The sequence below is a fragment of the Microtus oregoni genome, unplaced genomic scaffold, assembly GCF_018167655.1.
Source record: "Microtus oregoni isolate MIOR12 unplaced genomic scaffold, Mior012 000016F_ref0000370, whole genome shotgun sequence".
NCBI lineage: Eukaryota > Metazoa > Chordata > Mammalia > Rodentia > Cricetidae > Microtus > Microtus oregoni.
Window position 1 is genome coordinate 5,856,582 of NW_024543075.1, and position 25,110 is coordinate 5,881,691.

The 25,110-nt window shown below is 49.5% G+C and overlaps 1 protein-coding gene across 1 annotated transcript in view; it reads right to left on the reverse strand.

Annotated features, from left to right (window-relative positions):
* Window positions 1-24,756, reverse strand: part of Lrrc27 (leucine rich repeat containing 27) — a 28,630-nt gene extending 3,874 nt beyond the window's left edge. Inside the window, exons 1-10 of the mRNA XM_041666871.1 lie at window positions 24,677-24,756; window positions 23,323-23,556; window positions 21,633-21,763; window positions 17,689-17,747; window positions 14,689-14,826; window positions 11,775-12,147; window positions 10,082-10,228; window positions 8,043-8,136; window positions 1,378-1,490; window positions 41-164 (exon numbers count right to left, since the gene is read on the reverse strand). Coding sequence (XP_041522805.1) covers window positions 41-164; window positions 1,378-1,490; window positions 8,043-8,136; window positions 10,082-10,228; window positions 11,775-12,147; window positions 14,689-14,826; window positions 17,689-17,747; window positions 21,633-21,763; window positions 23,323-23,508 — 1,365 coding nt within the window. The 5' untranslated portion in view covers window positions 23,509-23,556; window positions 24,677-24,756. The remainder of the gene's footprint in view (window positions 1-40; window positions 165-1,377; window positions 1,491-8,042; window positions 8,137-10,081; window positions 10,229-11,774; window positions 12,148-14,688; window positions 14,827-17,688; window positions 17,748-21,632; window positions 21,764-23,322; window positions 23,557-24,676) is intronic.
* Between the last annotated feature and the right edge of the window lie 354 nt (window positions 24,757-25,110).

The following is a 25,110-nucleotide window of genomic DNA, read 5'->3' on the forward strand; positions in this document are numbered from 1 at the left end:
TCATTAATGAGACATTCGTAAACAGGGCAACGGTACTCACAGTTTCCAGGTCCTGGTTGGCTATCTTCATGTCTTGTAGTGGGTTGGTACCCAGAAAGTTGCGAGCACAGATCTGCTCTGTATGCCGCCTTATCTTCTCCTCCAGGTCTGCTAACGGTGAGGCGCTGGGACACAGACACTTACTGCTTGGATGCTGGCCTTAGGCTAGCAGCCCTCATTCCAACCATAGAGAAACCTTTCCCCACAGCCCATGAGCCATCTGAGGTACCATGTGGCTCCCGGCCTCCCCTAGAGATGCTGGCCTTGAGGCGACATCTTTCCCAGAAGGTCATTATGCTTAAACACCCTCAAGCTGGGGCTGGAAAGGTGGCTTAGAGGTTAGAAGCACCCCAGAGCTTATCAGGACCTAGGTTTGGTTCCCAGCACCCCCTGGAGGCTAACACCCATCTATAACTTCATATCCAGAGCTATGTGGCTGTGCCTGTTTTTTAGCAGTCTGATTTGTGCATGCGGAGAACAGCATTCCTTTTCATAGGTAACACAGTTTTACTGAACCTTTAGACAGAGCAGAACATCTCATTGACCTGAGATTTTTAAATACATCTCTATCTCTGCTAACATCAGGCTGAGACTCCAAAGTTGCTATTTGTGGACCGTAAACAGAATGATTTAGAATGGCAGAAAGAGGCCAGAAATCTCTGGCTAAATGCCAGGAGGTTCCCACTCCCTTCCCACACAGTTGGTTCTCTGCTACCTGCCCTGTACCCTGCAGGGCTTCTACACTGTCCCACTGGCTTGGTTCAGGGATCCCCCACCCCCAATATTGGTCCTTTTTGGCACCAACTTTCCTCAATGCTCTCCTGAGTTCCAGATGGGTCTGCTAGCTAGCCTAAGCTCTTAGGACAATCGCCACACTTCTCTCCCAATTAGCAACCTGGCGACTCCTTGGCCAGAGACTCCAATACTAGGGTGTCAAATGCTAAGGGACCATAAACCAGTCTTCTCATGTGTTCTGCCTTTCTTTCATGGAATCTTTTGGCAGGAGCCATGACCGGCACACCATGATGGGAAGGCTAGGTGTAGTCCTAAGGGCTGAAAAGACAGGACTTAGGGTGAGACAAGGGCTCAGGCACCAGAACAACTGGGGAAGGGTGAGGCTGGTGGTGCCTGCAGTTATACTCCTGGAGTGGGCATTTTCTGAGTCCTGCTGGTCATCTGGCAGGGTAATGGAACACCAAGCATGGGGATCAGGTCTTCCTAGATCATCCACTATGCTGAGTGCTCACACAAGGCTAGACATTCCATGGCACTTGGTACATGCCTTGGGCAGCCTGTGGCACTGAGCTGCGGAGCCGGGAATGCAGAACTGCCACCAACCTGAAACTCCTCTGCACTGTCCTCTCTCTGCTGGCCTTCATTTTCCTGAGTGGATTCGCTGGCGTTTTCCCATGGTCTGTCAGATCTGTGGCAAAGGGGATCTTTGATGCCATCTAGAAAAATGCAACAAGCTATTTCCAGCAATGCATGCAAAGGCTGCTCTTATTTCCAGCAATACATGCAAAGGCTGCTCTTTTTTTAAATTTTTTTTATTTTTTTGTTTTTCGAGACAGGGTTTCTCTGTGGCTTTGGAGCCTGTCCTGGAACTAGCTCTGTAGACCAGGCTGGTCTCGAACTCACAGAGATCCGCCTGCCTCTGCCTCCTGAGTGCTGGGATTAAAGGCTGCTCTTATTTCCAGCAATGCATGCAAAGGCTGCGCTTCCCCACAGGCCCACCTGCCCTGCTAGGCCACCCAAGGGGACATTCTTTATAGGCCTCCCTGTCCTATAGCTTGACTAATAGCCGCTCCCACCTTGGTCCTTGGTGCAGGCATCTCTCAAATGTCCCAGCAGCCCAGGTTGGAGTGGAGGCAGTTTAGAGCAAGGAACCCTGGGTAAGCTCAAAGTTGCTATAGTTGACCTAGGATACCCCGAGACGCTGTCACGTGACAGAAAACACATTACTGTAACAGGACTCCAGTTGTTTAGACAGGTGTGAGTTAGTTTTAAATCACAAAGTTTCAAGCTAATACATAAGTGCTAATGCAAACCAAGTACAGGCCTTGAACTTGGCAAGCCTGCAGGTCATAGATCTAGACATCGTGAGTAGAACAGGTAACAACCTACAAGTGACTCAGTTCTTCCCCCCCCCCCCATAAAGAAACCGCACCCTAAAAAAAAAAAAGAAACCGCATCCTGAGGGACACCAGGGCATATCCGGTTGTGCCCATTGGCATCCCACCCCCCTGCACTCCATGGCCCTCCAGGCCAAGTAGTTCTAGATCTTTCCACAGGTCAGACACTCTCAGTGTCTTTCTAGGACATTCCACAGCCGCTCGGCCATGTTGCCTGAGTGGTTCCCATCTCAGATTTCCCTAAATTGTAGGAAGTGAGAACAGAGCATGGGAGAGCAGCCCAGCCGAGAGAGGAAGCTCGTGTGATCTTTTAATGTTAATGGGCCACCTGGTGTTATGGAAACACAGCCCACTCCTCGCAGCCTCTTGGGCACACTCCTCATTCCCGGACAGCCCGATGTCACTCAGATTAATGGCCACCCATTCCCCATTTGGCCTTCCTTATCCACTGTGATTTATGTAGACATAGCCTCTCTTCCTAGCAGTCCTGCCTTCTGCCCTGTAGCCTGAGTTACCCTGTCTCCTGACTGCTATGGCCTTCCTGCAGGGCCTTTCTACTCCACGTCACAGACACAGCTCCAGGCTAGTCTTCGAATTCTTCTCGGGCTATGACTGGAGACCTCCTGTCTGATCCCAGCTCCCCACGCCCACCCAGTCCCCATGTGTCTTCAGAGCCAACCTAAGGCTCAGTTCTAATGTTTGGAACCTGAGCTGTCCTGTCCCCTCTTAATACTAGAGGTAAGGGGATTTCATCCTAGTAATTACAGAAACAAACATTTCTGTCTTACTCCCAGGCCTTTTGCTGTAGTAGCTGGCTTCCTGCAGAGCCATCAGATGGCATCTGAAGCTGTTTCTGCAGCTCCAGCAAGCAGATATGCCTGGACAGGATGTGTTGGTAAGGGCAACAAAGACCACGTGACCAGCACTGCTCACTGCTGCCTCCAGGGGATGAGGTGGGGAACTAGCCCAGCCCCAGATTCAGGAGCTTAAGTGTGTGTGAGTGTGTGTGTCTATCTCTGCAATGTGCAAGGTATGTGCGCGGTTGCCTGTTCGTGGGAGGCAGGCTGTTAGACTCCAAGGCTGACTAAACAGAGTGAGATTGAGAGGAGGGTGTGAGGCCTGGGGAGGGGTGAATCTCCTGCTGGGGTTCCTGCTGTGTGCTATCTGCCTGCCAGGGTGGACTTTGAGCTCAGCCAGACTGTGCCCCCCTATCAGACTTGTATCTCCCCTTCTCAGTTGAAGATTTCCAGGGCTGGGGTCTTATCTGCCAGGGTGTGCAGTTCAAACCCAGCATTCCTGGCTCTCTGAAAGGCCTGGAACCCAGGAAGATACAGTTAGGGGACAGGAGCCGCCACACCCTTCTTTTACAGCCCCCCCCCCCCCCCCCCGGAAATGCATAGGGCTGGGACACAGCAGAATTCCACATGCTTGCTGGTTGTGATAGCTGCTTTACCATAGGAGGTCAAAAATCTTCCACAGAAATTCCAACAGAAAGAAATGCATGATGCTAAATCCAGGTGGTTTCCTTTTTTCCTCATTAAAGCCAGATATTACTTGTTTTAATAATTAAAGACATGCATGGGGGTGGGGGATGCTCATCTATATATAGTTTACTATTACAGAAAAACAGGCAAGAAAAAAATCATCCAAATACCCAATCTCCTAATAACAAAAAGAATGCAAATGCTTGAAAACTGGGCAAACCTTCAGGCACAGGGAATGATGGTGCTGGGGGAGGTTCCCAGCTTTATAAGAGAGTGTCAAACATGCAATTGCTATGGAGGCCAAGAAAAACAGGTTCAAAGGTCGTAGACAAAGCTGGCTTCAGAACAACATGGAGAAGAAAAATGTATGTCTTTTCTCAATCAAGTGGCAGACCTGGAGTCCCACCCAGTGTCCAATCTCAGAAGTCTTTTAGCAGTCAGCGCCTGCATGGGGTAAAAGCTGCACATTTACATGTCACAGGAAGCACAGGTAAGGCAAGTGGGCTCTGCAAAGGCCTTTCCTCACTCCACGTGGTAACTACCCCTGCTTGGCACATAGTGCTCCAGGCTGGAGCGTCAGCTCCGCCCAGCAGCCTCCAGCCATGCACAGCACTCTGGCACCCTCTAGCCATCACCAGCCCAACTGCAGGAGCCTGTACAGGCTGAGAGCTTCCCTTAGGCTGGCACAGGGTCATGCCATCTACTGTGAGTCCCTACTGTGTGTTTGTGCAGATGACAAAATACACAACTTTGTCACATGCTTCAATTAGATTGCCGTCATCTCCGAAAAATGAACTCTCAAAAGTGTCCAAAGAACACTAGTTTTGTTGTTGTTTGTTTGTTTCTGAGGCAAGGCCTCATGTAGCCCAGGCTGGCTTGAAACTCAGTCCACAGCCGATTCTCCTGTATCTGCCTCCCAATTTCATGCCCAGTTTCTGTGGTGCTGGGGGCTCTTACCCAGGGCTTTGTGCACGCCAGGAAAGCACTCTCAGCTGAACAACATCCTCAGTCTGCTGCCTCATTATTAAGATGTTTCCTCAGGAGGCTGCTGGGGGCTGTGCTCATAGACTGTTCATTGTTCAGGGTCCGCACTGGACAGGTGGGACAGAGCGTACCAAATGGATTTCTAGCTCTTTGGATTTTCTCTGTGAACTGTTCGTCTCCTCCTCTGTCCTCTTCTCTTTTAATCTTTGATTTCTTTTTAAAAATATTTTTTAAAGATGTATTTTTATTTTATGTGCACTGAGTTCCTTCCCTGCATGTATGTCTATGTACCATATGTATGCCTGGTGCCCAAGGAGACTAGAAGAGGTCACTGGATCCCTCAGAATTGGAGTAACAGTGTGAGCTGCCATGTGGGTACTGGGCACTGAATCCAGGTCCCCTGTAAGAACGGCAAATGTTCTTAACCACTGATTATTCTTTCCAGGCCTCTTCAGTTTCTTTTTTCTTTTTCTATTTCCTTTCTTTCATTCCTTCTTTTTTTTTTGGGGGGGGGTGTTTGAGACAGGGGACTTCTGTGTAGCTCTGGCTGTCCTAGAACTTGCTCTGTAGACCAAACTTGTCTCCCCAGTGCTGGGATTAAAGGCATGCACCACCACTACCTGGCTGATGAAATATTTTTAACGTTTTATACATATGAAAAAACTGGGGAACAGAAAACAAGACAGACACAAACGTGAACACTTCTCATAATACAGCGTAGTGTTAAGTGAACAAGGAACACACAGCCCTCTCTGACATCACATACAATGCAGAAGGCAGTACCCCATTGGAGCAGAACAGAGCAGCCTTCAGGATGAACAGAGGGATCAAGGCTGGCTCCAGCATGCTTTCCCTCAAAGCCTCTATGGTCCTGACTACATCATTTAGGAAGATCCCGTTTCAGGGTCCAGGGTGACTTTCGGGCCTACTCCTGAGAAAGGCTTCCTGGATAAGAAATGCAATATAACACAAGGTAACGGGTCCTGTTTGGACTGGAGGAGCCCAAATCTCTTGAACTTCCGTCCCAAGAGATGGCCACCCTCTGACCAGAGATTGAGTAGTGGCACACAAGTGACAGAGCTGTGCCTCTACTGACCATGAGCAGGGCCCACACCACTCATGGACCCTAACTGCACAGAACTTGAAAGCCCCACCCTCTAACTTCTATCACTCTCCTGGGGCATTCTCCTGTAGCAAACATTTCCATGGTTTTTTTTTTTTCTTTTTTTCTTAAAGTAACAAAACATTGAGTTGGATGAACAATGGCAGCCTGGGGAATGTTAGCTGACAAAGGAACCCAGTGACAGAACCCTGGCTGGCCATCGGCTGCAGCCCTGCTGCAGATGAGCCCCACCAGACATCAGTGACAACGGGTCAATGGTCGCTGACTGAGACAAATTGCACTAGAACTCAGTGACCAAGGGGAATGCATGACACACTGCTAGCAAGGCCCTTCTGCAGATCTGGTGATGAAGGGTCCTGGTGGAAATCAGTAAGAATGAGTCACAAGGCCTGGATCAGCCATGGAGGAGAGGTCAGCATGACTGCAGGGGACAAGCTTGCTACCCTGAAAAGCATCAAGACTGGTGTCTTACTTTTCTACTACTGTGAAAAGACACCCGGATCAAGGCAACTTATGAAAGGAAGAGTTTATTTGGTGCTTGCTTACAGTTTCAGTGGGATAGTCCATGGCTGTCATGGTGGGGACATGGTGGCAAGAAGGCAGGCAGCCAAGGCACTGGAACAGTGGTTGGAAGCTTGCATGTTGAGACAACCATGGAGCAGAAAGAGAGCTAACTGAGAGGGGTGTGAGCTTTTGAAACCTCAAAGCCCAGCCCTAGAGATACCTCCTCCAACAAGGCTACATATTCTAACCCTTCCCAAACAGTTCCACCAACTGTAGACCAAGCATTAAAATATATGAACCCATGGAGGCTATTCTCATTCAAACTACCACAGCTGGGTAACTATGAACCCACAACAAGCTGCTCAGAGAAAGGCACAACATCGCTTTGTGGTATCTTTGCCCCGAAAACAAATCTCACCTAAATTCGATGAAATCAGATGGAGATACAATTGTTCAGCACTATCCCAAGGCATCAGGTCAAGGAAGACGTAGTGAGACAGAGCCACCCAGCCAGAGCACACCAGGGAACATGAATGCTAGGTGACAAGAGGACCCTACCAAAGAAGTTTGTGAGGTGCAGTCTTCCTTTGGGTCCTCATATTGCAGCACCAGGCATGCCTATTCTGACTACTGCTCTGTGATCTGGGAAGATAACAACAGCAGACGAAGGGAGGAAGGGACATATGGATTCTGTATTGATGTCCTAACTTTACTATAAATTCTAAAATTAGGGTTTTGTTTGTTTTAAAGATTTGAACTGTGCACACTGACTTCACTTGCAGGCCAGCATAGTTTGGTCAGAACAGCCTGTGCAAAATCTTGGGATCTATTGACCTAACCAATGGCTTGATTATTTTTTTAAAGATTTATTTATTTATTATGTATACAGTGTTCTGCCTGCATGTACACCTGCAGGTCAGAAGAGGGCACCGGATCTCATTACAGATAGTTGTGAGCCATCATGTGGTTGCTGGGAATTGAACTCAGGACCTTTGGAAGAGCAGCCAGTGCTCTTAACCTCTGAGCCATCTCTCCAGCCCCCAATGGCTTGATTAACAAGGAACTTTTTCTTTTTGTTTTTTTTGGCACAGGGTTTCTCTGTGTAGCTCTGGCTGTCCTGGAACTCGCTTTGAAGACCAGGTTGGCCTGGAACTCTACAGAGATCCATCCACCTCCCTAAGTGCAGGGATTAAAGAAGCACTCGGCCTGTACAAGTATGCCAGGAACATTCTGGAGGAGCAGTCGGGTCCCTGGTGCTGACCGCTTCCTGTGCCCTACTGGACCATGACCTGCAAGTCGACTGGGAGGAATTCAGAAGGGGTGCTGCACAGACATTCTGTGAAACACAGCCTTGTGGGGGGGGGGCGACCCTGGGGTTAGGGATAGCTTGTAAGGCTGCTGTTCTCCAGGTCCCAAGGTGACTGGCATGAGAGGGTGCAGAGTCTACAGGATGATGCCCACCACATAGCTCAACCTAGTGGTGTCTGATCATTCCCCTCAAGTCCTTCCTATTTCCTCCTCAACCTAGTGCTGTTTGATCATTCCCCCTCAAGTCCTTCCTATTTCCTCTTGGAACATCAAGTTTTTCAGATGGAGCCAGTAGTCAGTGGGCAGGGGGCAACCTCAAAGGCCAGGTCCGGCACACAGAGGCTTCGGCCACAGTGCCACAGGGTGGGGGCTATGTGCAGCATCACCGACTTAGAGGGATGGCCCAGACACTGTGTGAGCCCCACTGAGCTCGCACATGAGGCCAGAGCCACCTGGTCTGCCACGTACCATGTTCCTATGTGGTGGCTGGAATTTATTGACCTCCCTCCTGCTCCTCATCAGCTGGGTCTGCTCTCTCCACTCCTGCAAAGTTCTCTTGTTTCTGGAGAAAAAGCATGGTCACATTAAAGTCACAAGCCAGATGTTACTTCAAGCAGAGCTCGCAAGATCTGCTGTCATTTCAGCTTCACAGCCTTCTCCCATCGACCTGTCCTTAGAGCTAGTGGGAGGCTGGGAGTATCCTCCATTCCCTAATCCCTCCCTTCTGCTGGGCTTCTTCCAGCCACTTGGAGCAGAGACAGGGTAGACAGATTCCAACTGAGACCCCCTGGACTTGGGTTGTACTTCCTGCTGTAGGCTGTTACTTTGCTGTGGCAGCCAAGTTCCCCTAGTTCCCTACTGGCCAGGAAGGAACCAGCTAGGCTGCAGACACTGCTCAGAATCATGGCAGCTTCTCACAAGGATACTGGTCTAAATAGTGTATATCTTCCATCTTGTTCAACCTCAGGGACCAAGTGAGCCTCTAGGGATAGAGTGTTCACAAGATCCAGAGAGGCAGAGATACAAAGAAGCCTTGCTATATTAAAACCACCTCTGCTTTCCCAAGTCCACCTGCCTGTTGGCACCAACTTTAGCCATCGGCTCCAGTGGATGGAGCCCCAAATCCTGTTCCAGATCAGCTTCTTCTTGCTCTCCTTAGAGACACCTGTGCACTGGCTCATGCTTACTCTACCTGGGCCTCCCCATCTCTCTTCTGAACTATCTCCTGTCTAGATGCCAAGGTTCCCTGGGTTCCAATACGGGATACAGAGCTGAGTCCTCCCCTATACCTCCTGCCTAGATGGCCCAATCCCCAGCTCCCAGTGTTCAGACATGCTCCAAATCGTCCACTTGCTCCTGGACAAAGGATTCTATTTACTTAGCCACCTCTCCATCACAAGGAGCAGAAGGGATCTGCTCACCCTGCACGAAGCTCCTAATTGGGGAAGTGAGAACCCCCATAGCTGCTCAGCAAGGGACCACAACAGAGGTAAGACAATGGAGATAATTCACTGGTTGTTTGTACACAAGGCACGTTCTCAACAACGGTGAGTGACCCGCTATGGAAGAAGACAACCGGGTTGACTACAGGGTGTCTGGTATGATGCTGGCATGGGCTAGCACAGATGCTGCTTGTGAGCAGTCTGTCCTCATCAGGGCCCAGACAAACAGAGGCAGAATTCCTGATTGTAGCCTCAGGAGGTTTATTTATAGCCAGGCTTCAGAAGGGAGGAGTGAGAGGCTTCAAATATCTAAGCCTGATGTGATCCCAGATCCTGACAGGACAGGGGAAGAACAGTCAGAAACACAAAACGGGAGAGAAGTCAAAGGCATCATGTGGGATGTGACTAGGGAGCTCGCGGTGGCTATGGACATGGGGAGTTGACCCTGGCTTTCAGCACCCTGCACAGCTCCACTGAGATCCCCCACTGTCCAAACCCAACCATGAAGCTTGGGCTACTGTGGTACTGTGGATGTGGTCCACACTGACTGGCTGCAGGGTGCCCATGACAGGACACAGCTGGCTTGTTAGTGGAGCTGTAGGGCAAAGGAGAATAGTTGTTGAGAATGGGATAGGTGACAAGCAGGTTGCATGAAACCAAGGGTAGGAAGTGTGACATTGTGCCACCAACACGAGGGAACATTCCTTAGATATGATGGCAGGCCCTAGGGATGGGCAAGGGAGGAAAAAGGCACTTGGGTGGGTGGGTAGGTGGGTGGGGCCCACACAAAAAAGCTCAAGGCACTTGAAAAGCAGGCAGGGGACAGTACACTGCCCAAAGGATGCCCATGAACTACCACTCTGTGCAAGTCCAAGGAGAAGTCTCTGAACTGCTAAGCAAGAGTTTGGGCTTTTCAAAAACTACAGGCCATACAAAGGGTATGAGGGCTTCTAAACGAGGCAAGGAGAATAGAAGCTATCAGGCCTCTTCTGAGACTGGAGACAATATCATACCCACACAGTTGGCCACTGGGCCCAGTCCTGACGTCATCCATCCCAGGCGTACCTCCTCCGCTGCTCCAGCAGTGTCTCCTTTTCTTGGAGTTCCCGGAGAGTCGCCATATGACTGTCATCCAGCTTTTTCGTACGCATTGTGTTTTGGTACACTGAAGGGAGGTTGGGCAAGATTCCTTTGAAGGAGGTGGACTTCTTTCTAAAATCACACAATGATTATAGCTGAAAATGTAACTTTATGATGGTCCCTCCCACCTGCGGGAGATACAGTGCTGAGCACGTGCAGATTTAAAGGGTTATAGTTTAAGATCTTGACTCCAAAAAACCAAAACCAAGATCCCAGCTGCTACCCAGTGAATAACAGAAAAGCTCCAAAGCAGGCCTGGTGGGTGCACTGGATACTAAACAGTCAGTGGTCCCAGCTATAGCAATCCAGGGGAAGCATCAGTACTGATTCATGTCAGCAGAAGATGCTGTCCTCCAGATGCCCACCAGCTACTGAGCTCAAGTCCATAGGAACGGACATCTTTAAACCACTCCCAGAAGGCGACACAGTATCAGCAGGGAACCAGAGGAGTGTGGCCACACACTGAATGCCCCAAGCTCTCAAGTCACATCAGTCTCCCGGGGCTGAGATCTGGTATTTACGTCTCACAGAGAGACAGACCTATGAAGTACTCCTAGAGAGTGGCCATGACTGCTGGAGTAAATTATCATTATTATTCATCGCGACAGTGTAAGAGAGGAAAGAGGCTTCCAAACAGCAGAGTAGATGCTACTGTTCTCTGCCTGGGACTCCGAGATGAGAACATTCCAGCAGTCCCAGCCATGAGGACTACAGGCTACGGTGCAGAGGGCCAAAAATAAACAAACAAACAAACAAAAAAAAAAACCAACCAACCAACCAAACAAACAAAAAAAAAAACTCTAAAACTTCCTGGCTGTAACATGCATGAATGCTTTAAGGTGTAGATGACTGTTCGAGCCCAGGAGCTGCAGAGACAGTGCAGTGGGACAATGTGAGGACCTGAGCTTGACTCCCAGGCACTCATGTAGAAACCTAGAGTAGGGGCACACCTGCTGCCCCAGCACTGTGAGGCCAGAGCCAGAGACGGATGGATCCTAGGGGCTTGTTGACCAGATAAACTAACAGAAATATCGAGCTCCAGGTTCAGTCAGAGATCCTGTCTCAAAGGTGGAGAGTGAGACATTTGAAGTCACCCTCTAGCCTCCATACTGTACACATGGGCAAGTACATCCATACCTATGCACACCGCCCACATACACACATCCAAAACCACAGTACAGTTAAAGGGCCAGCTGCTTGTCATCTTCAGATGCCCCAGCTCCTGTGGATATCTTCCCAAATGCTCAGACCAGAGTTTAAACTACTGGTTATTGTCAGCTCTAAGACTCCGTCACCCTCAGGAGCCCATTACTGATTCCTGAGATATGATGGCACATCTCATTTCCATTCTCTATACATGAGCACCACACATACATACTCAGCACACACACCTGCTGCATGTACACACGTTACATACCACACCAGAGCTGAATTTCCTCTACGTGACCTACTCTGCCAAGTGTGTTCTGTGACACTGGTCTGTTCGGGTCCTATACTCAGGTCTTATTCAACATACCCTAAATAATGGATTTAGAAAGTGGACCTTGTGTTTCACACGACTGTGAAATAGCTTTACAGCTCTGGGAGATCAGGCAAGTCCGCCTTAGCGCTGCCTTACCTGCCTGTGGGTACTGGCTTCCGGTGCCTTTTCTCCTTGGCATTTAGTGCTGCCTTGAGATTTGGAGGCAGCTCAACAGCCAAGAGCTTCTTCTCCAGAACATCCACCTTCTCATTCTCCACGATCTCCTGCCTCAGCTTCCAGAAGCGCTTGATCTCCTCCTCACTGGGCCAGTTCTCGGAGGAGGCGCTGGATTTGCGGAGCTCACTCAGGTCTAGCCTGTCCATAGGCGGGAAGAAGTCAGCCTTCTCCTTCACCGCGGCTGCCTCATGGCTTGGGACATTAAGGCCTTTCTCACTGGACGTGCTTCTATGGGGCTGAGGCAGCACAGGGTACGGAAGGTCACTGAAGAACATCTTAATGGCGGAGACTTCTGGTGGAGTAAAACGGCATGTTAGACCTTGCGGTGAAGGGGGGGGGCAGTCTTCATGGTCAGCTTGTCTGGACCTGGAATCACCTTGGAGACACACCTCTGTCACAATGAGAGCATTTCCAGAGATGTTTAACTAGGAGGGGAGATTCACCCTGGATGTGGGGGGCACAATCCTATGAGTTGGGGACCCTGATTGAATTTAAAAAAGTGAGCTCAGCACCAGCCTTCATCTCTCTCTGCTTCTTGACCACAGACACACTGTGACCAGCTGCTTCATGTACCTGTTGCTGTAACTTCTCCAAATGGACTGTATCTTCTCAAACCTGGAGCCAGAATAGCCTTTATCCTTAAGTTATCCTTTATCCTTAGTCCTCAGGCATTCTGTCACACCAAAAGGAGAAGCTGGCAGCAACAGTAGCCTGTAGTCAACACTACTCTCCAGTATCACCTAGCAGCCAAGGCCACAGCCTTTGTGCCTTTGCTGAGATGTCTGGAAGGGAGGGAGGGAGTCCACTCAGGTCAGGACTAGCTGGACTTCATAGGCTACCACAGAGCAGCAGTTGCCGGGCAGGGCATGGACACACTGAAGATCCCTGAGCTCCTGAGCCTTCTCCACCTCCGGTATCCCAGTATCTTTTAGCCTATGTGCATGAGGCAATTTTGCCACCCTTGTGAACATTCCTGCTCCCCTCACCCAAGATATCTTGAGTCTTTATTTCCAATTAAAGGCTATACCTTGTGCCTGCTGTTCTTTGGCGATGTTTTGCTGACTTTTAGAGATTTTAGTTCTGTGTGAACTATTGAGAAAAGATAAGTGCTGAGTCAGCGTGGCTCTCTCCCACTAGGGACAGAGGCTCCACACCACAAGCCAGAAAGTGCAGGACTGGACAGAACCGGGCCTCAGCATCTAACATCTTCTGATCTTAAATACCAAACATCTTGGCCACTCTGACTATGGTTGGTAACCCCCTCCTTACATTTGGGTAAAACACACAGCAGGAGTGAATTCCAGTCACAAACTTTACTGCAGAGCCAGGGTGTCACACAGACTCCCGTCATCTGTTATGTCATGGAGGACCTGCATCCCCACAGCTGGGCCAGAGACACTTCTTGCACCATCTCCAGACCAGACCCAAGCTGTCCGGGACATATTGTATATTCACCCTCCTATGCCCTTGCGCCTCTCCAGTGTGGAGCAGAGCTTGACCTCCTCCTGATGGCATCCTCACTTCTCGACAGCACAGATTAACTGCCAGGGTGCTTCTTTTCCACTGGGGTCTGACACGTACGTCTTTTAGTGCCCATGTGCCCAGGTGTTGCCCCGAGTCCCTGCCCCCAATCCCTAGCACAGTGGTGGCTGCATCCAGACTCTCACTCTGGCCTCTCAGTAACCCATAATCCCTTGCTCACTCCTGCTCCTGCCAGGCATGAAGAGCTTTCCACATTGCCTCTCTTCTCTTAGCCTGTCGGCCTGTCCTTCAGGGGCTTAGGATGCCATTGCAACCTCTCAGAGCCTGCTACATGCTGCCTTTCCCTAAATTATGTGCCTTTACAATGTCAGTCTAAGATACCGCAGTTAGATGTCACACGAAGATGAACCCTCACTAGGTCCCCATGCAGGCACAGGAACCCTTGTGACTCAGCACTAGCACTCTGTAAACTGTCCAGTACAAAAGTCTCCTAGGAGCTTGCTAAAGTGCAGCCCCTCACCCTCCCTGGCTGCCCAATGCCACTCTCAAGTTTCCTGGGACACCTCCAAAACCATCCACAGGCCCTTGAGTCCCTGTCTCAGAGTTGATTCTGAAGACACAAACTAAGTCCTTTTATGAACATGACTGTTTTAAAACATCACAACCCAGGACATTTATGATGGGTCAAGGCAAAGACTGGGTCACCCTTCTCCTTCCCTCCCTTCTTCTCTGGCTGGTCAATATGTTGACAAAATGGGACAGTTTAGTAAGTATCCTACAGGGGGACACCATGCTTACTAAGCTAGTTCCTGGCATCTAGGAAGGAACAGGATATGCCTCATGGAGCTTTTTACAAAGCTGTCTGGAGTAGCACAAGGACCCCCAAAGTAGCTGCTTACTAGTGGCTGGGGTGAAGACTGCCACAGCCGGCTTCTCCCATGAACTTTTTTTTTTTTTTTAAATATTTATTTATTTATTATGTATACAATATTCTGTCTGTGTGTATGCCTGCAGGCCAGAAGAGGGCACCAGACCTTATTACAGATGGTTGTGAGCCACCATGTGGTTGCTGGGAATTGAACTCAGGACCTTTGGAAGAGCAGGCAATGCTCTTAACCACTGAGCCATCTCTCCAGCCCCCTCCCATGAACTTTTACCACATCTACCCAGACAGGTGTGACTGTTCAGAGTGAACTTGAGTCAGGGAAAGGCATGGCATCTGGGCCGGTGTAGGGGCTGGCATTTGCCATGTGAGCCCCACAGAGGCTGGAGAAGTAGCTCTCCTGGTTCTGATCCACACCTTGCAGTTTCATCAAGTCATAGAAGTCTCTACAAACCCGAGGGGACTCACCCCCAGGGAAGGCATTCTGCACTGAGCAGATCCGTAGGAAGGTCAGGATGGCTACCAAGCCTTTCTGCACGATCAGGTGAGGTGGGAATTCCAGAGGGCAGTGTCTCAGGTTCAGCGCCTTCAGTGTAGTGACCTGCCCTGCAGCAGAGGGGGAGCGTCAGTACCCTGCCTGCTTCTTAGAGGGCAGCCCAGGAGGGAGAGCAGAGCAGAGGAGGTGACGGACACCTGAGGTTTTCTTTTAAGAACTCTGCAGGTGGGGCTGGCGAGATGGCCCTGATGACTTGAGTTCCATCCCTGGGCCCACCTAGTTGAAAGCGAGAACTCACTCCTGTGAGTTGTCCTCTGACCGCCACACTCATGCCATGATAAAACTGCACACTCACAAAATAAATAAATGTGATAAAAATTGTGAACAAAGCTCTTCAGGGGAGACAGATAATTGATGATAATAAAAGCAAGCCAAACAACAGCAACCTTCAAGTCAAATTCGTAGCAGAAAGCGGCTACATTACCAAAAATGTCCCTTTGTAACATATAAGCTATATGAACTATTAAAAAAAAATAGGACCTGTACTGAGGAGACAGGTGTTACAGTCACTGTCCTCAGGCAGCCCAGATGCCAGGATTAGCAAACAAAGGCTTTAGCAGCCATTGCAAACACAGCTAAGGAAATGAAAAGTAGAGCTGCCTAGCTAATTTGAGGAGAATGTAACAAAATACCTAAACAAATAGGAATGCTAATGAAACAAAGAATCAAAAATTACCAACAGGTTTAGAATTGAACATGGCAATCATTGCAGCAAAAAGTTTAGCAGAGGAACTCAGCCGTGGGTATTAGATGGAGCAGGGATGCAGCTAAGTTGGTAGAGCTCTTGCCTAGCTCTGGGTTCCATGCCAGGCATAAACTAGGGATGGTGGCACATGCCTGAGATTCCAGGTAGAATCAAGGATATCTTGAGCTCAACTGGGGAGGTCAAGGCCAGCTTGGGTTACAAAAGACTGTGCCAAAAGAGGGAAGAGGAGAAGGAAGAGATGGGGAGATGGGAGAGGGTGATTGACATCCATTATTCATTCCTTCATTCTTTTGTTTCCGTGGAGATGGTTCCACTCCATTGTTGCCCAGGCTGGCCTAGATTTCACCATTTAACTCAGGTTGTTTTCACATGCAGCAATCCTCCTGTCTCATAGCCCAAGTGCTGGGGTTACAGGCTTGAGTCTCCAAACCTAGTTGAATTGACAAAGTCTAAGAATGTCCTAGGGATCCACTTCCCAGCCCAGTCTCAAGCCTAGGTGAAATCCAGCCATTGTCTTCTAGATTTGCTCCCATATGTGTGCCTCTGGGGCACCTTCCCCCACACTCCCACTTCTAGACGGGCTTCATGGCCAACTGATGTTGAGAAGAAAGACTGAGGGAAGTCAAAGATGGCTGTCCACCTTTTTGAAAACACACAATACTTTAGTGATAGAATGACACTGAGCACTGTCACCTGCTTACTGATAGCATGTGACGTGGTAAGCAGCTATCATGAAGTCACTCCTGTCTGCCTGCTGCTTCCCTTCCCTTCCGGCTGAGGGTGCTCAAACTTCCTGCATTTTAGTAACTGCGAGTGGGCTGCATACAGCTGACTGCTCATTTTTATCTGACCTGATAGTCTCTGCCTTTTAAACGGCAAAGCATCACGCACCACAGAAAGCCAGCTGGAGAATCTCTAGTTGCATATAATCTAAGCAGCAAGCTATGACAGCTATTCCTCATAATTAACTGGGGTGATTTGGAATCACCTAGGAGACGCGCTTCTGGCGCATCTTTGAAGTGTCTCCAGAGAGGTTTCACTAAGGGGAAAGGGAACCTGAATGTGAGTGGCAACATCCCATAGATCAAGGTAAAAAGCAGAAAGCCATGTGCAGCAGCAGCATTCTGTGCTTTCTGCTTCCTGACCTGTCCCAGCTGCATATCCTGTCCCAGTGAACTCTGTAATACCTTCTGTGACGTGAGCCAAAGCAAATCCACCTTCAAGCTGTTCTGGTCAGAGCAGTGAAGAAAATAACTTTAACATAGCCCATGGGTGAATCGCACCAGAAGACATGCGGCCTTGAATCACACGGTGAAGGCAGTGTTTAGGACAGAGTGCGGCTCAAATGTGTTAGAAAAGAGATCTGAAATCAAACTCCAAGTTTTCAACTCAACTCAACAAAGATGGGAGGCGAGCAAATCAAATTCAAACAGACAAAGATAAGAGAAAGCAGAAACCAAGGCAAATCAGTATGTAAGGAGGAAATGAGTGTCTTCCTCATTTATAGCAGAGAAAACACACACAATGGCCCCTCACATCCTCTCGGGCCTCAGAAGCACATGTGAGTCAAAGAATCAAGTAACCGAGTTCAAGTCCAAAGGAGGGCACTGAACCCAAGCAGCTGAGACTCAAGCCTGGCTCCCACGGAGAGCAAAGCCGCATGCCGGCAGCACGCAGCGTTGTATGACCAGGTTTTCTTAGGCTGTGTGCAAAATGCAAAGCTGTCTGGCCATGGCATGAACAACACACGTGAGTGCTAACAACTCCTTTGCCCGAGAACAGGCATGAGCTCTAGAAGGACTGTGGAGACGGCCCTCTGGACATGCCTGTGGGTGAGTGTTGTGGTAAGGTTAAACAGAAGAGAAAGACCCAGCCACTGTGGGTAGCATCATCACTAGGCTGGGATCCTGTGCTGTAGAAAAGGGGGAAATGAGCTGGGCACCAATTCTTGCTCCTTTCTGCCCAGCCCTGCTATCTTCAGTTGGCCACCATGAACCTTTGAGCTGTGAGCCCAAACAAACCTTTCCTCCCTTAGACTGTTTCGTCACGGTGCCTTACCACAGCAACTGGAGAAGGAACTAACAACCTGGGAAAGGGCCTTGGAACACCTCGCTGCCTCCCTTCCTCCATCATGCCTCTCCCCTCCATCACAAGCCCTGGACTTCAAAGCATTAAAATCCACCTTTCACTTTGTCGTGGTACTTACCTAGCTCAATGGGTAACGTTTTGATAGGATTTCTTTCTAAAAGCAAAGTTTTCAAATGTCTTTAAAAGAAAACAACAACAAAATACTTTAGAAAACAGAAGATTAAATGACCACCTGTAAAATACTGTGTCAATTTTTCCTTTCTTGGTAGTGGATATCCTAACACACACACGCACTATGAACCATTAGCAAGCATCTCAGATCTGGAGCACAGCAGGAGAGCTACTGCACTCTGTCCTGCACCTATTCTGGTTGTTTTTTCATTTGTTTTTGTTTATTTGCTTTTCAAGACAGGGTTTCTATGCATAGCTCTGGCTGTCCTAGAACTAACTGTAGACCAGGCTGGTCTCAAACTCATAGAGTTATGCCTGCCTCTGCCTCCCGAGTGTTGAGATTATCATAATCCTTAAATTATTAATTTATTGCTTTCTCCTTCTCTTTACTAGGACCCTTGGCTGAAATCTGGCACAAGGTCTCAAATGGCCTATTCCTTCATGTGCTGTCTACTTGAAAATAGGGTCTATCTCATGGCTATCTCAGGGCTAGCAGAAGGCAGGGCTTTGGGCCTGAGCTACACCCAGAGACTCTGAATGATGCTGAAACCATTGCCCTCTGGACTGATGGGCTCACAGTGACCATATCTGATTGGGCCTGAAACACAGAGAAGGCGTGCTTGGGCGGGGGGGGGGGGGGGGGGGGGGGGAAGCGGGGAACTGCAGCCTCAGCACCCAGGTCAGGCTCATGTCTGCTGACTTCATCGTTCTCCACAGTGTACTTTCTCAGGAATTCTTATGCTTTGAAGTCTGTTTTTGAAACAGTTCTACTCTATGGCATGGTTGACCTTGCTATGCAGATCAGGGCAGTCCCAATTTTCAACAATCCTCTTGCCTCTACCTCTCCAGTGCTAAGATTACAGGTACATACCACATCTTGCCTTATTTGATATTTTTATGAAAAAACTTGTCTCTTTTGAAATATTATTTTAAAATGTTTTACGTGTATGCATGTTTTTATGGCCTATTTGTATGAACAGGCGCCATGTGCCCATGGAGGCCAGAAGAGGGTGTCAGATCTGCTGAACCTGGGAGTTTGAGATGGTCATGAACGGCCCGTGTGGGCGTTTGCAGAGAACCTAACCTACTTCTCTGCAAGTGCAGCAAGCCCGTTCAACCACCAAACTGTCTCTTCTGCCCTAAGAAACTTAACGTGATGTGTACAAAGGCCGGTTATGTGAGCCTTCCTGACTCAGCTCATCGGCTTGGCTGTGGTGCCCTTTAAAACGCCTCATAAGGAAACAGGCAGCAGGGATATGCCTGCTCTCTATGAGCTGGTTGTGACTCAAGACAGGACACTCAGCAATGTGCCCTGGGCTTCTCCAGCACCAAAGCCAAAGGCATTCCAGTCTATTTGGCTTGAGTTCTTTTAGAAGAATATTTATAATATTTAATATTTACCAAATATTATTGCTGAAAGTATGCAGGTGATTTCTACCTGATATAACAATATCCATATGGTGATAAACCTGTGTTGGTCTTGTATGTTCTATCACTAGTCAGACTGTCCTTGCTGCTTACCTCAGCACCAGCTTACAACTGAGCAGACACCTGCCAGCTTCTAGCCTCCAGAGAACGAGTCAGCATGCCTTGTTTTAATCTCTGCACCCACACTCACACATCCACACACAGTGGAGGGGGGGCTCTGACGATACTATTGCTTTAAATATATTTTTTAACTTTAAAGCCTTTAATGAGCCCACAATTACTTAAAATTTCTAATGAATATGTTTCAGCTCTTGAGCAAGTGGATCCAGTTTTAATGACATAATGGGTGTGAAATCAGAGACTCAATTATAAATTAAACAACACAAAGCAGCTGGCTTTGGCTGTCAAAATCCAAGGATTCCAGATCTGAGAACTAAGCACTATTTGGTGGAAGAAACAGGAAGTGGACCCCTCAGCAGCAGACTTCATGTGACCTTAACAGTCAGGGACAACTACTCAACAGAATGAATGCTAACCACAAAATAATTTGTGGCCAAAACCACTCAGTTGTCCCAGCACAGAAGATGGTGTTCTTGTGAGGAAGAATGCAACTCTGTACAGGACACAGGCCCAGAAGACCGGGTGGCCTGGCCAGGAAGGTATAACTAGGTAGAAACAACCCAAAGATCCCAAGAGCCAGCTCTGCTGTGTCACCACCTGCTGGCCAGGCATGCGCTGCCGCCTCACCAGTCCACCAGTCCATGCACGGCTTACCCTGCTAGTTCCAGGGGCTCCAGGACTCCACAGGAGGCTTCCTGGTGCTTCCCCAGCTCAGATGTGTCAAAACTAGCTGCCTCCTGCTGACTGCTGAGTAGGAGCGTGGAGGGCAAGGGCAAGGCATTTGCTCTCACCATTATTTGTGCCGGGTGCTCACTCCCCACCCACACACACTTTTTTTCTTTTTCTTTCTTTTGTTTTTGTTTTTCAAGACAGGATTTCTTTGTAGCTTTGGAACTTGACCTAGAACTAGCGCTTGTAGACCAGGCAGGCCTCAAATTCACAGAGATCAGCCTGCCTCTGCCTCCCAAGTGCTGGGATTAAAGGCGCACACTACCACTACCCAGCTACAATATAGTTTGATCAGTACTTAACAAATGGTGCCCTCAGCGCAAGCAAGGCACCTCTGCAAACCTTATGCTGATGCACAGCGGACTGATGAGTTCCCTGGGACTCATGGGAACTAGGTCAACCTTAGACACATCTGTTTTCTAGTCTGCTGTCAATGCCAATCCCAAAAGCTCTGAGGTTCCTTGAGGCCCAGCTACAGTCACTTGGCCAAGCCTCCTACATGGACCACTGCCCTGGCTGCCTGCCAACTCCTTCTACCCTTTGCCCCATAGCTTCCATCCTCAGGCAGTGATCTGGCGCCAAGTCTAATTCTATCCCTATCCGCGTCCAGTTCTTTCAAAGTTGAGAGCATAGATTCCCAAACCCTGAAGACCTTCCTCAGCCTCATCTCCTACCTTGTCCCTGACCCCTGGTAAGCTCTTGAGTACTTAGGGGACTTGTCTGCCCTTCCCTTTGCTCAGCTCTGTGAGGGGAGAGGAGGGTCTGAAGTGAGTAGCCTGGGCAGATCTAACAGAGTCGGGCGGTGGCACAGAGAGTAGACCTAGGTAAGGAGGCAGTGAGTCTGTGGCTGGGGTAGGGAGTGGAAGCCTGGCTGTCGAGGGTGGGCTGGACTGGGCTCCGCAACTGGGAGTTCTGGGAAACCCTGGGAAGCCGAGGGGCAGGAATGTGGGAAGACAGTCTATACTGCTTGCCTGGGGGTTTCTAGCTTTCCAAAACAGGGTAAAACTCTTCCCCAAGAGCCAGGGGGGATTCTCCAGGACCCAAGGCAATGCCTGGCTGGGTTTTTATATAGCCAGGGTACTTTTGATCTCAGTCAGCTTCCCACAGGAGAGTCAGGGTGGAGTCAGCTGTTTAGGAAGCAATGTGGACTTTCTAGCAGGGGCACCAAGGCTGCCATTTTCTACCATGTCAAAGAGCTCATCACAACACGATTAGCCACACCTGGGACGGCTGGCCACGGACCTGTGAGCTGTGTCTGAACCATCTGGATTTTTTATTTTGCTGGGGCTTTTTTTTTTTAATTTATTTATTATGTATACAATATTCTGTCTGTGTGTATGCCTGCAGGCCAGAAGAGGGCACCAGACCTCTTTACAGATGGTTGTAAGCCACCATGTGGTTGCCGGGAATTGAACTCAGGACCTTTGGAAGAGCAGGCAATGCTCTTAACCACTGAGCCATCTCTCCAGCCCCCTGGATTTTTTATTTTGAGATGGCAATTCACTATGCAGCCTGAGTTGGCTCAGATTCACAATGATTTGCCTGCCTCTGCTTCCTAAGTGCCCAGCCCAGTTGAAGACGATCAACTTGCACATCCAAGGAGCAGACGCTTACCTGTGAGAGCCAATCTCTGATGGAAGGGCCCTGATCTTGTTATAACGGAGGTCCAGCCATGTCAGGTTGGGCAGCAACTGGAAGAAATCCTTTGGAATCTCACTGAGCGAATTCCTCTGCAGGTGTAATTGCTTCCACAGAAGGGGACAAGAGGATGCTTTATCAGCCAGTGAAATTTAAAACAGGATGTATCCAAAAACCATCTCCAAAAGGATTAAAACAACCACAACTACATGTCAAACGAAAAAAAGCTACTCTTAAAGAATATAAACAGTTGACACAAGAATCAGAGATTTAAAACCTAACACTGTCTTCCTTCTCCCTGGCCACACTCAGTACCATGCTTGCAGAGAACCCACTGAGCAAACAGTAAGAGTCCTGCCTAGGAGGAAGCTACGGGACACAGGCACATTCTGCTGTGGCATGATCTGTGATGACCGGCCACACAGAAAGGAGCCATCGCCCAGGTAGGAAGACATGATCCATGAGGCCTGATCTGAGCCCTGAGAAACTGTCCCAACTTTGCTTGAAACTACAGACAGCACTGGGATATTCAGCTCTCTGTGCACTCCCACAATGAAGGTGCACCACCACCACCACCACCACCACCACCACCACTTGGATGATTTTTTTTTCCATAGAAATACATTCATAGCAACACCTGTCTTCTCAGGTATGAGTCTAGATTAGACCTAAAATACGCTGGAATTTCCTCCTTCCTTTCTGGATAAAGGCAATGGTTATCTCATCGCTTAGCTGGACTCCTGAGAATGGAGAGCTTCACTTCTTAGCGAGTGCCATGTAAACAACAGTCGCCTGAGGAGGTGGGTCCCTGTAACTAAGAGAGCACTCCTGGAGGCTGATAACAGCCAGGCATGAGCCAGGAGGACTGTGAACCTGAGGCCAGTTTGGGCGACATAGCAAGATCCTGTCTACAAAACTTGAAGGGCAAGGGTGCTAGCTGGCTCGCATGCCTTGAGAGCAGACATGCACAGAGGGAATGAGCAGCTCACCTCAGTGCGCTGTTGTCCCTGACGAGGGCTCTACGTGTGTTCCCGTGCCACCTTACAACCCCGTGCCACCTTACAACAAACCACAGTACCATTTCTAGGTTCCAGATGAAGCCGAATGCAACGTAAGGGCATTCTGTGACACAAGGGCAGTGCCAGCCCTGCCAGCACTGCTGGGGATCCTCTATTCTGTCTGCCATCAACACTGCTTGCTCCAGAAAACTTGGGGACAATGCAATATTACTAGGAAGTGCCCTGAAGGAAGGCCTGACACAAAGGAAAGCAGTGTACATCAGCAAAGTCCGAGACAACGAGAGAAAGCTTCCGACTGTTTTCATAGTCCCCAGGCCCTGCAGAAGGACACGTGGTTTAAATCAGAGACCCACCTATTTGGACAGTGGTCTCTCTACCCTGGCTGATCTCAGCCTCAGTGTTTCCCGTGAAGAAACACACCCTGCAGGGTAGAGAAGGCTGCCCCATCCTGACACCTGGCTCTCTCTGTTGCCTGGCACCACATCTCAGTTGCTCTTTGTTGTGGTCAGCCTGTGAAACCCCAGCTAACCCTCCCGCTCCTTCTACAATTCACCTCTCCTAACAAGAGGGACAAAAAGCCCAGCGCTGATTCTGCTTCTGGCTGCAGGCACCTGTGTGCCACACCCTCTCAGGAACGGGACACTTACTTGAAGGGTGGGAACTTTAAATAACTCTCCCAAATGGCACAGGCCTCTTTGACTCAGGTCTAAAACTGGTGAAGAAGAGATGACTCCCTCAAAACCAGACTCATCAGTTTTGGAAAAGGAAGCAGGTATGCCCTTGGCAACAGCAGCATTCTCCGGATCATTGGAAGCCTCCTCCGTGTCCTCCATTGGATGCCCTCCAGTGGCCACAGCTCATCCTTCTTGGTATGGAGTCACCTGAAAACAGGAAGGGGGAGGGTCCTAGCAACCAGAAGTCGGGAGGGGGGGGGGGGGAGCATGACGGGATGGGAGCAGGGCACATTTGCAGGGACTTGACTTGCTGAAAAAGCAACAGTACCATGATTTTGGCTTTCAAAGTTGTAAATATTGGAACATAAGGAGGCACTGGTTAAATTCTTTGCTCCTCACACTGTACCGCAAAATTTAAAAAAGAAAATGATTATTATGATCTGAGATATAGGTTCAGGCAGCCCAGGCAGGCCTCCAACTCACTGTGGTGAGCTCTGAATTCCTAATCTCCTTGCATCTACCTTGAAAATGTTGCAATTATAATCAAGTACATACCTGGCTACAATATAACTTTAACTGGGAAATACCCCGCGAAAGCAAGGATGATAGAATAAAAACGAAGGGGGGAAGTCTGCAAGCTACCTGCAAAATGGGGAGGGGTTTCTTGTAAGCCTGTTTCCTGTTTCCGCCTTGATTCTCTGCCTAGGCAATGACAATCTTGCATCTTAAAGTTCAGTAATTCTTTTGCTTAGCCAGCGCATACTTTCAAAACAATCCCAGCAAAAACGATGGCCGGAATGCTTATAGGTTTGAGATAATCTGTCATCTACTCCGTCCAAAGACTGCCTGTCACTCCTTTCTGAGAAGGTAACTTTCAGTGAAGGATCTGACCTCAAGAGTGTACAATTCATGGGGAGCCTAGGTCTGCTCCTGACCCGGGATGGGGCTCCCTAAGGTCTCCAGGTATTTGCATAGTCTATGGTTTGTTGTTGTTGTTTTTCTACACCTTAGAATTAGGAGGAAAGGATTCTTCCTCCAACAGATTACATTGTAAGGAAGATGCGTTGATGGGAGAGAACCACCAGTTGAAGGGACTGGTGGTTCGGTTTCCACACTGGGACTTGGTTAGGCAGAACTCAACATTTGGGCCTCAATTTCTATCCTCGGGGCGTGACCACTGTAGAGGGTCAGGGGACCAAGTCCTAGTCCTCTCCCACCACCGCGCTATCAGAGGTCAATGTTCAAAGGACCCCCAGCAGACAGACCCACAGCCCGGTGGCCCATCAACCCCGGACTCCACGCCCGCCATCCCGGGGGCCCGTCCTACAGCGCGAAGTCAGGTGCCCGCTCCCTTCCAGTCCAGCCCGGCCAGCGGTGATTGACGCCGCAGCACCCCTCCTCCTCTCCACGAGCCTCCACGCCCACCTGCGACTCCGCCCCGGCACGCCGGCTGCCCCGCCTCCGAGAGGTTCAGGCACTGTCTAACAATGGAGCCGCGCGACCCAGACTGTCGCCACGGAGACGCAACTGCCCTACGGAGGCCCGAGGGCGTCAAGCCGCGGGGCGGGGGGTGGGGTGGGGTGGCTTTGGTACGCGTGCGCTTATGGCCTGTGGTGGGTGACAAGGCTAGAAAGAGACTTCGAGAGGGCAGGCGGATGGACTCGGGGAGGGCTTGGGGACCCGAAGGAGACTGAGCGGTGCTTCAGCTGAGCGGACCGTCTTCCAGGGCAATGGACCTTCTGGCCACAGGCTGCCCGGAGC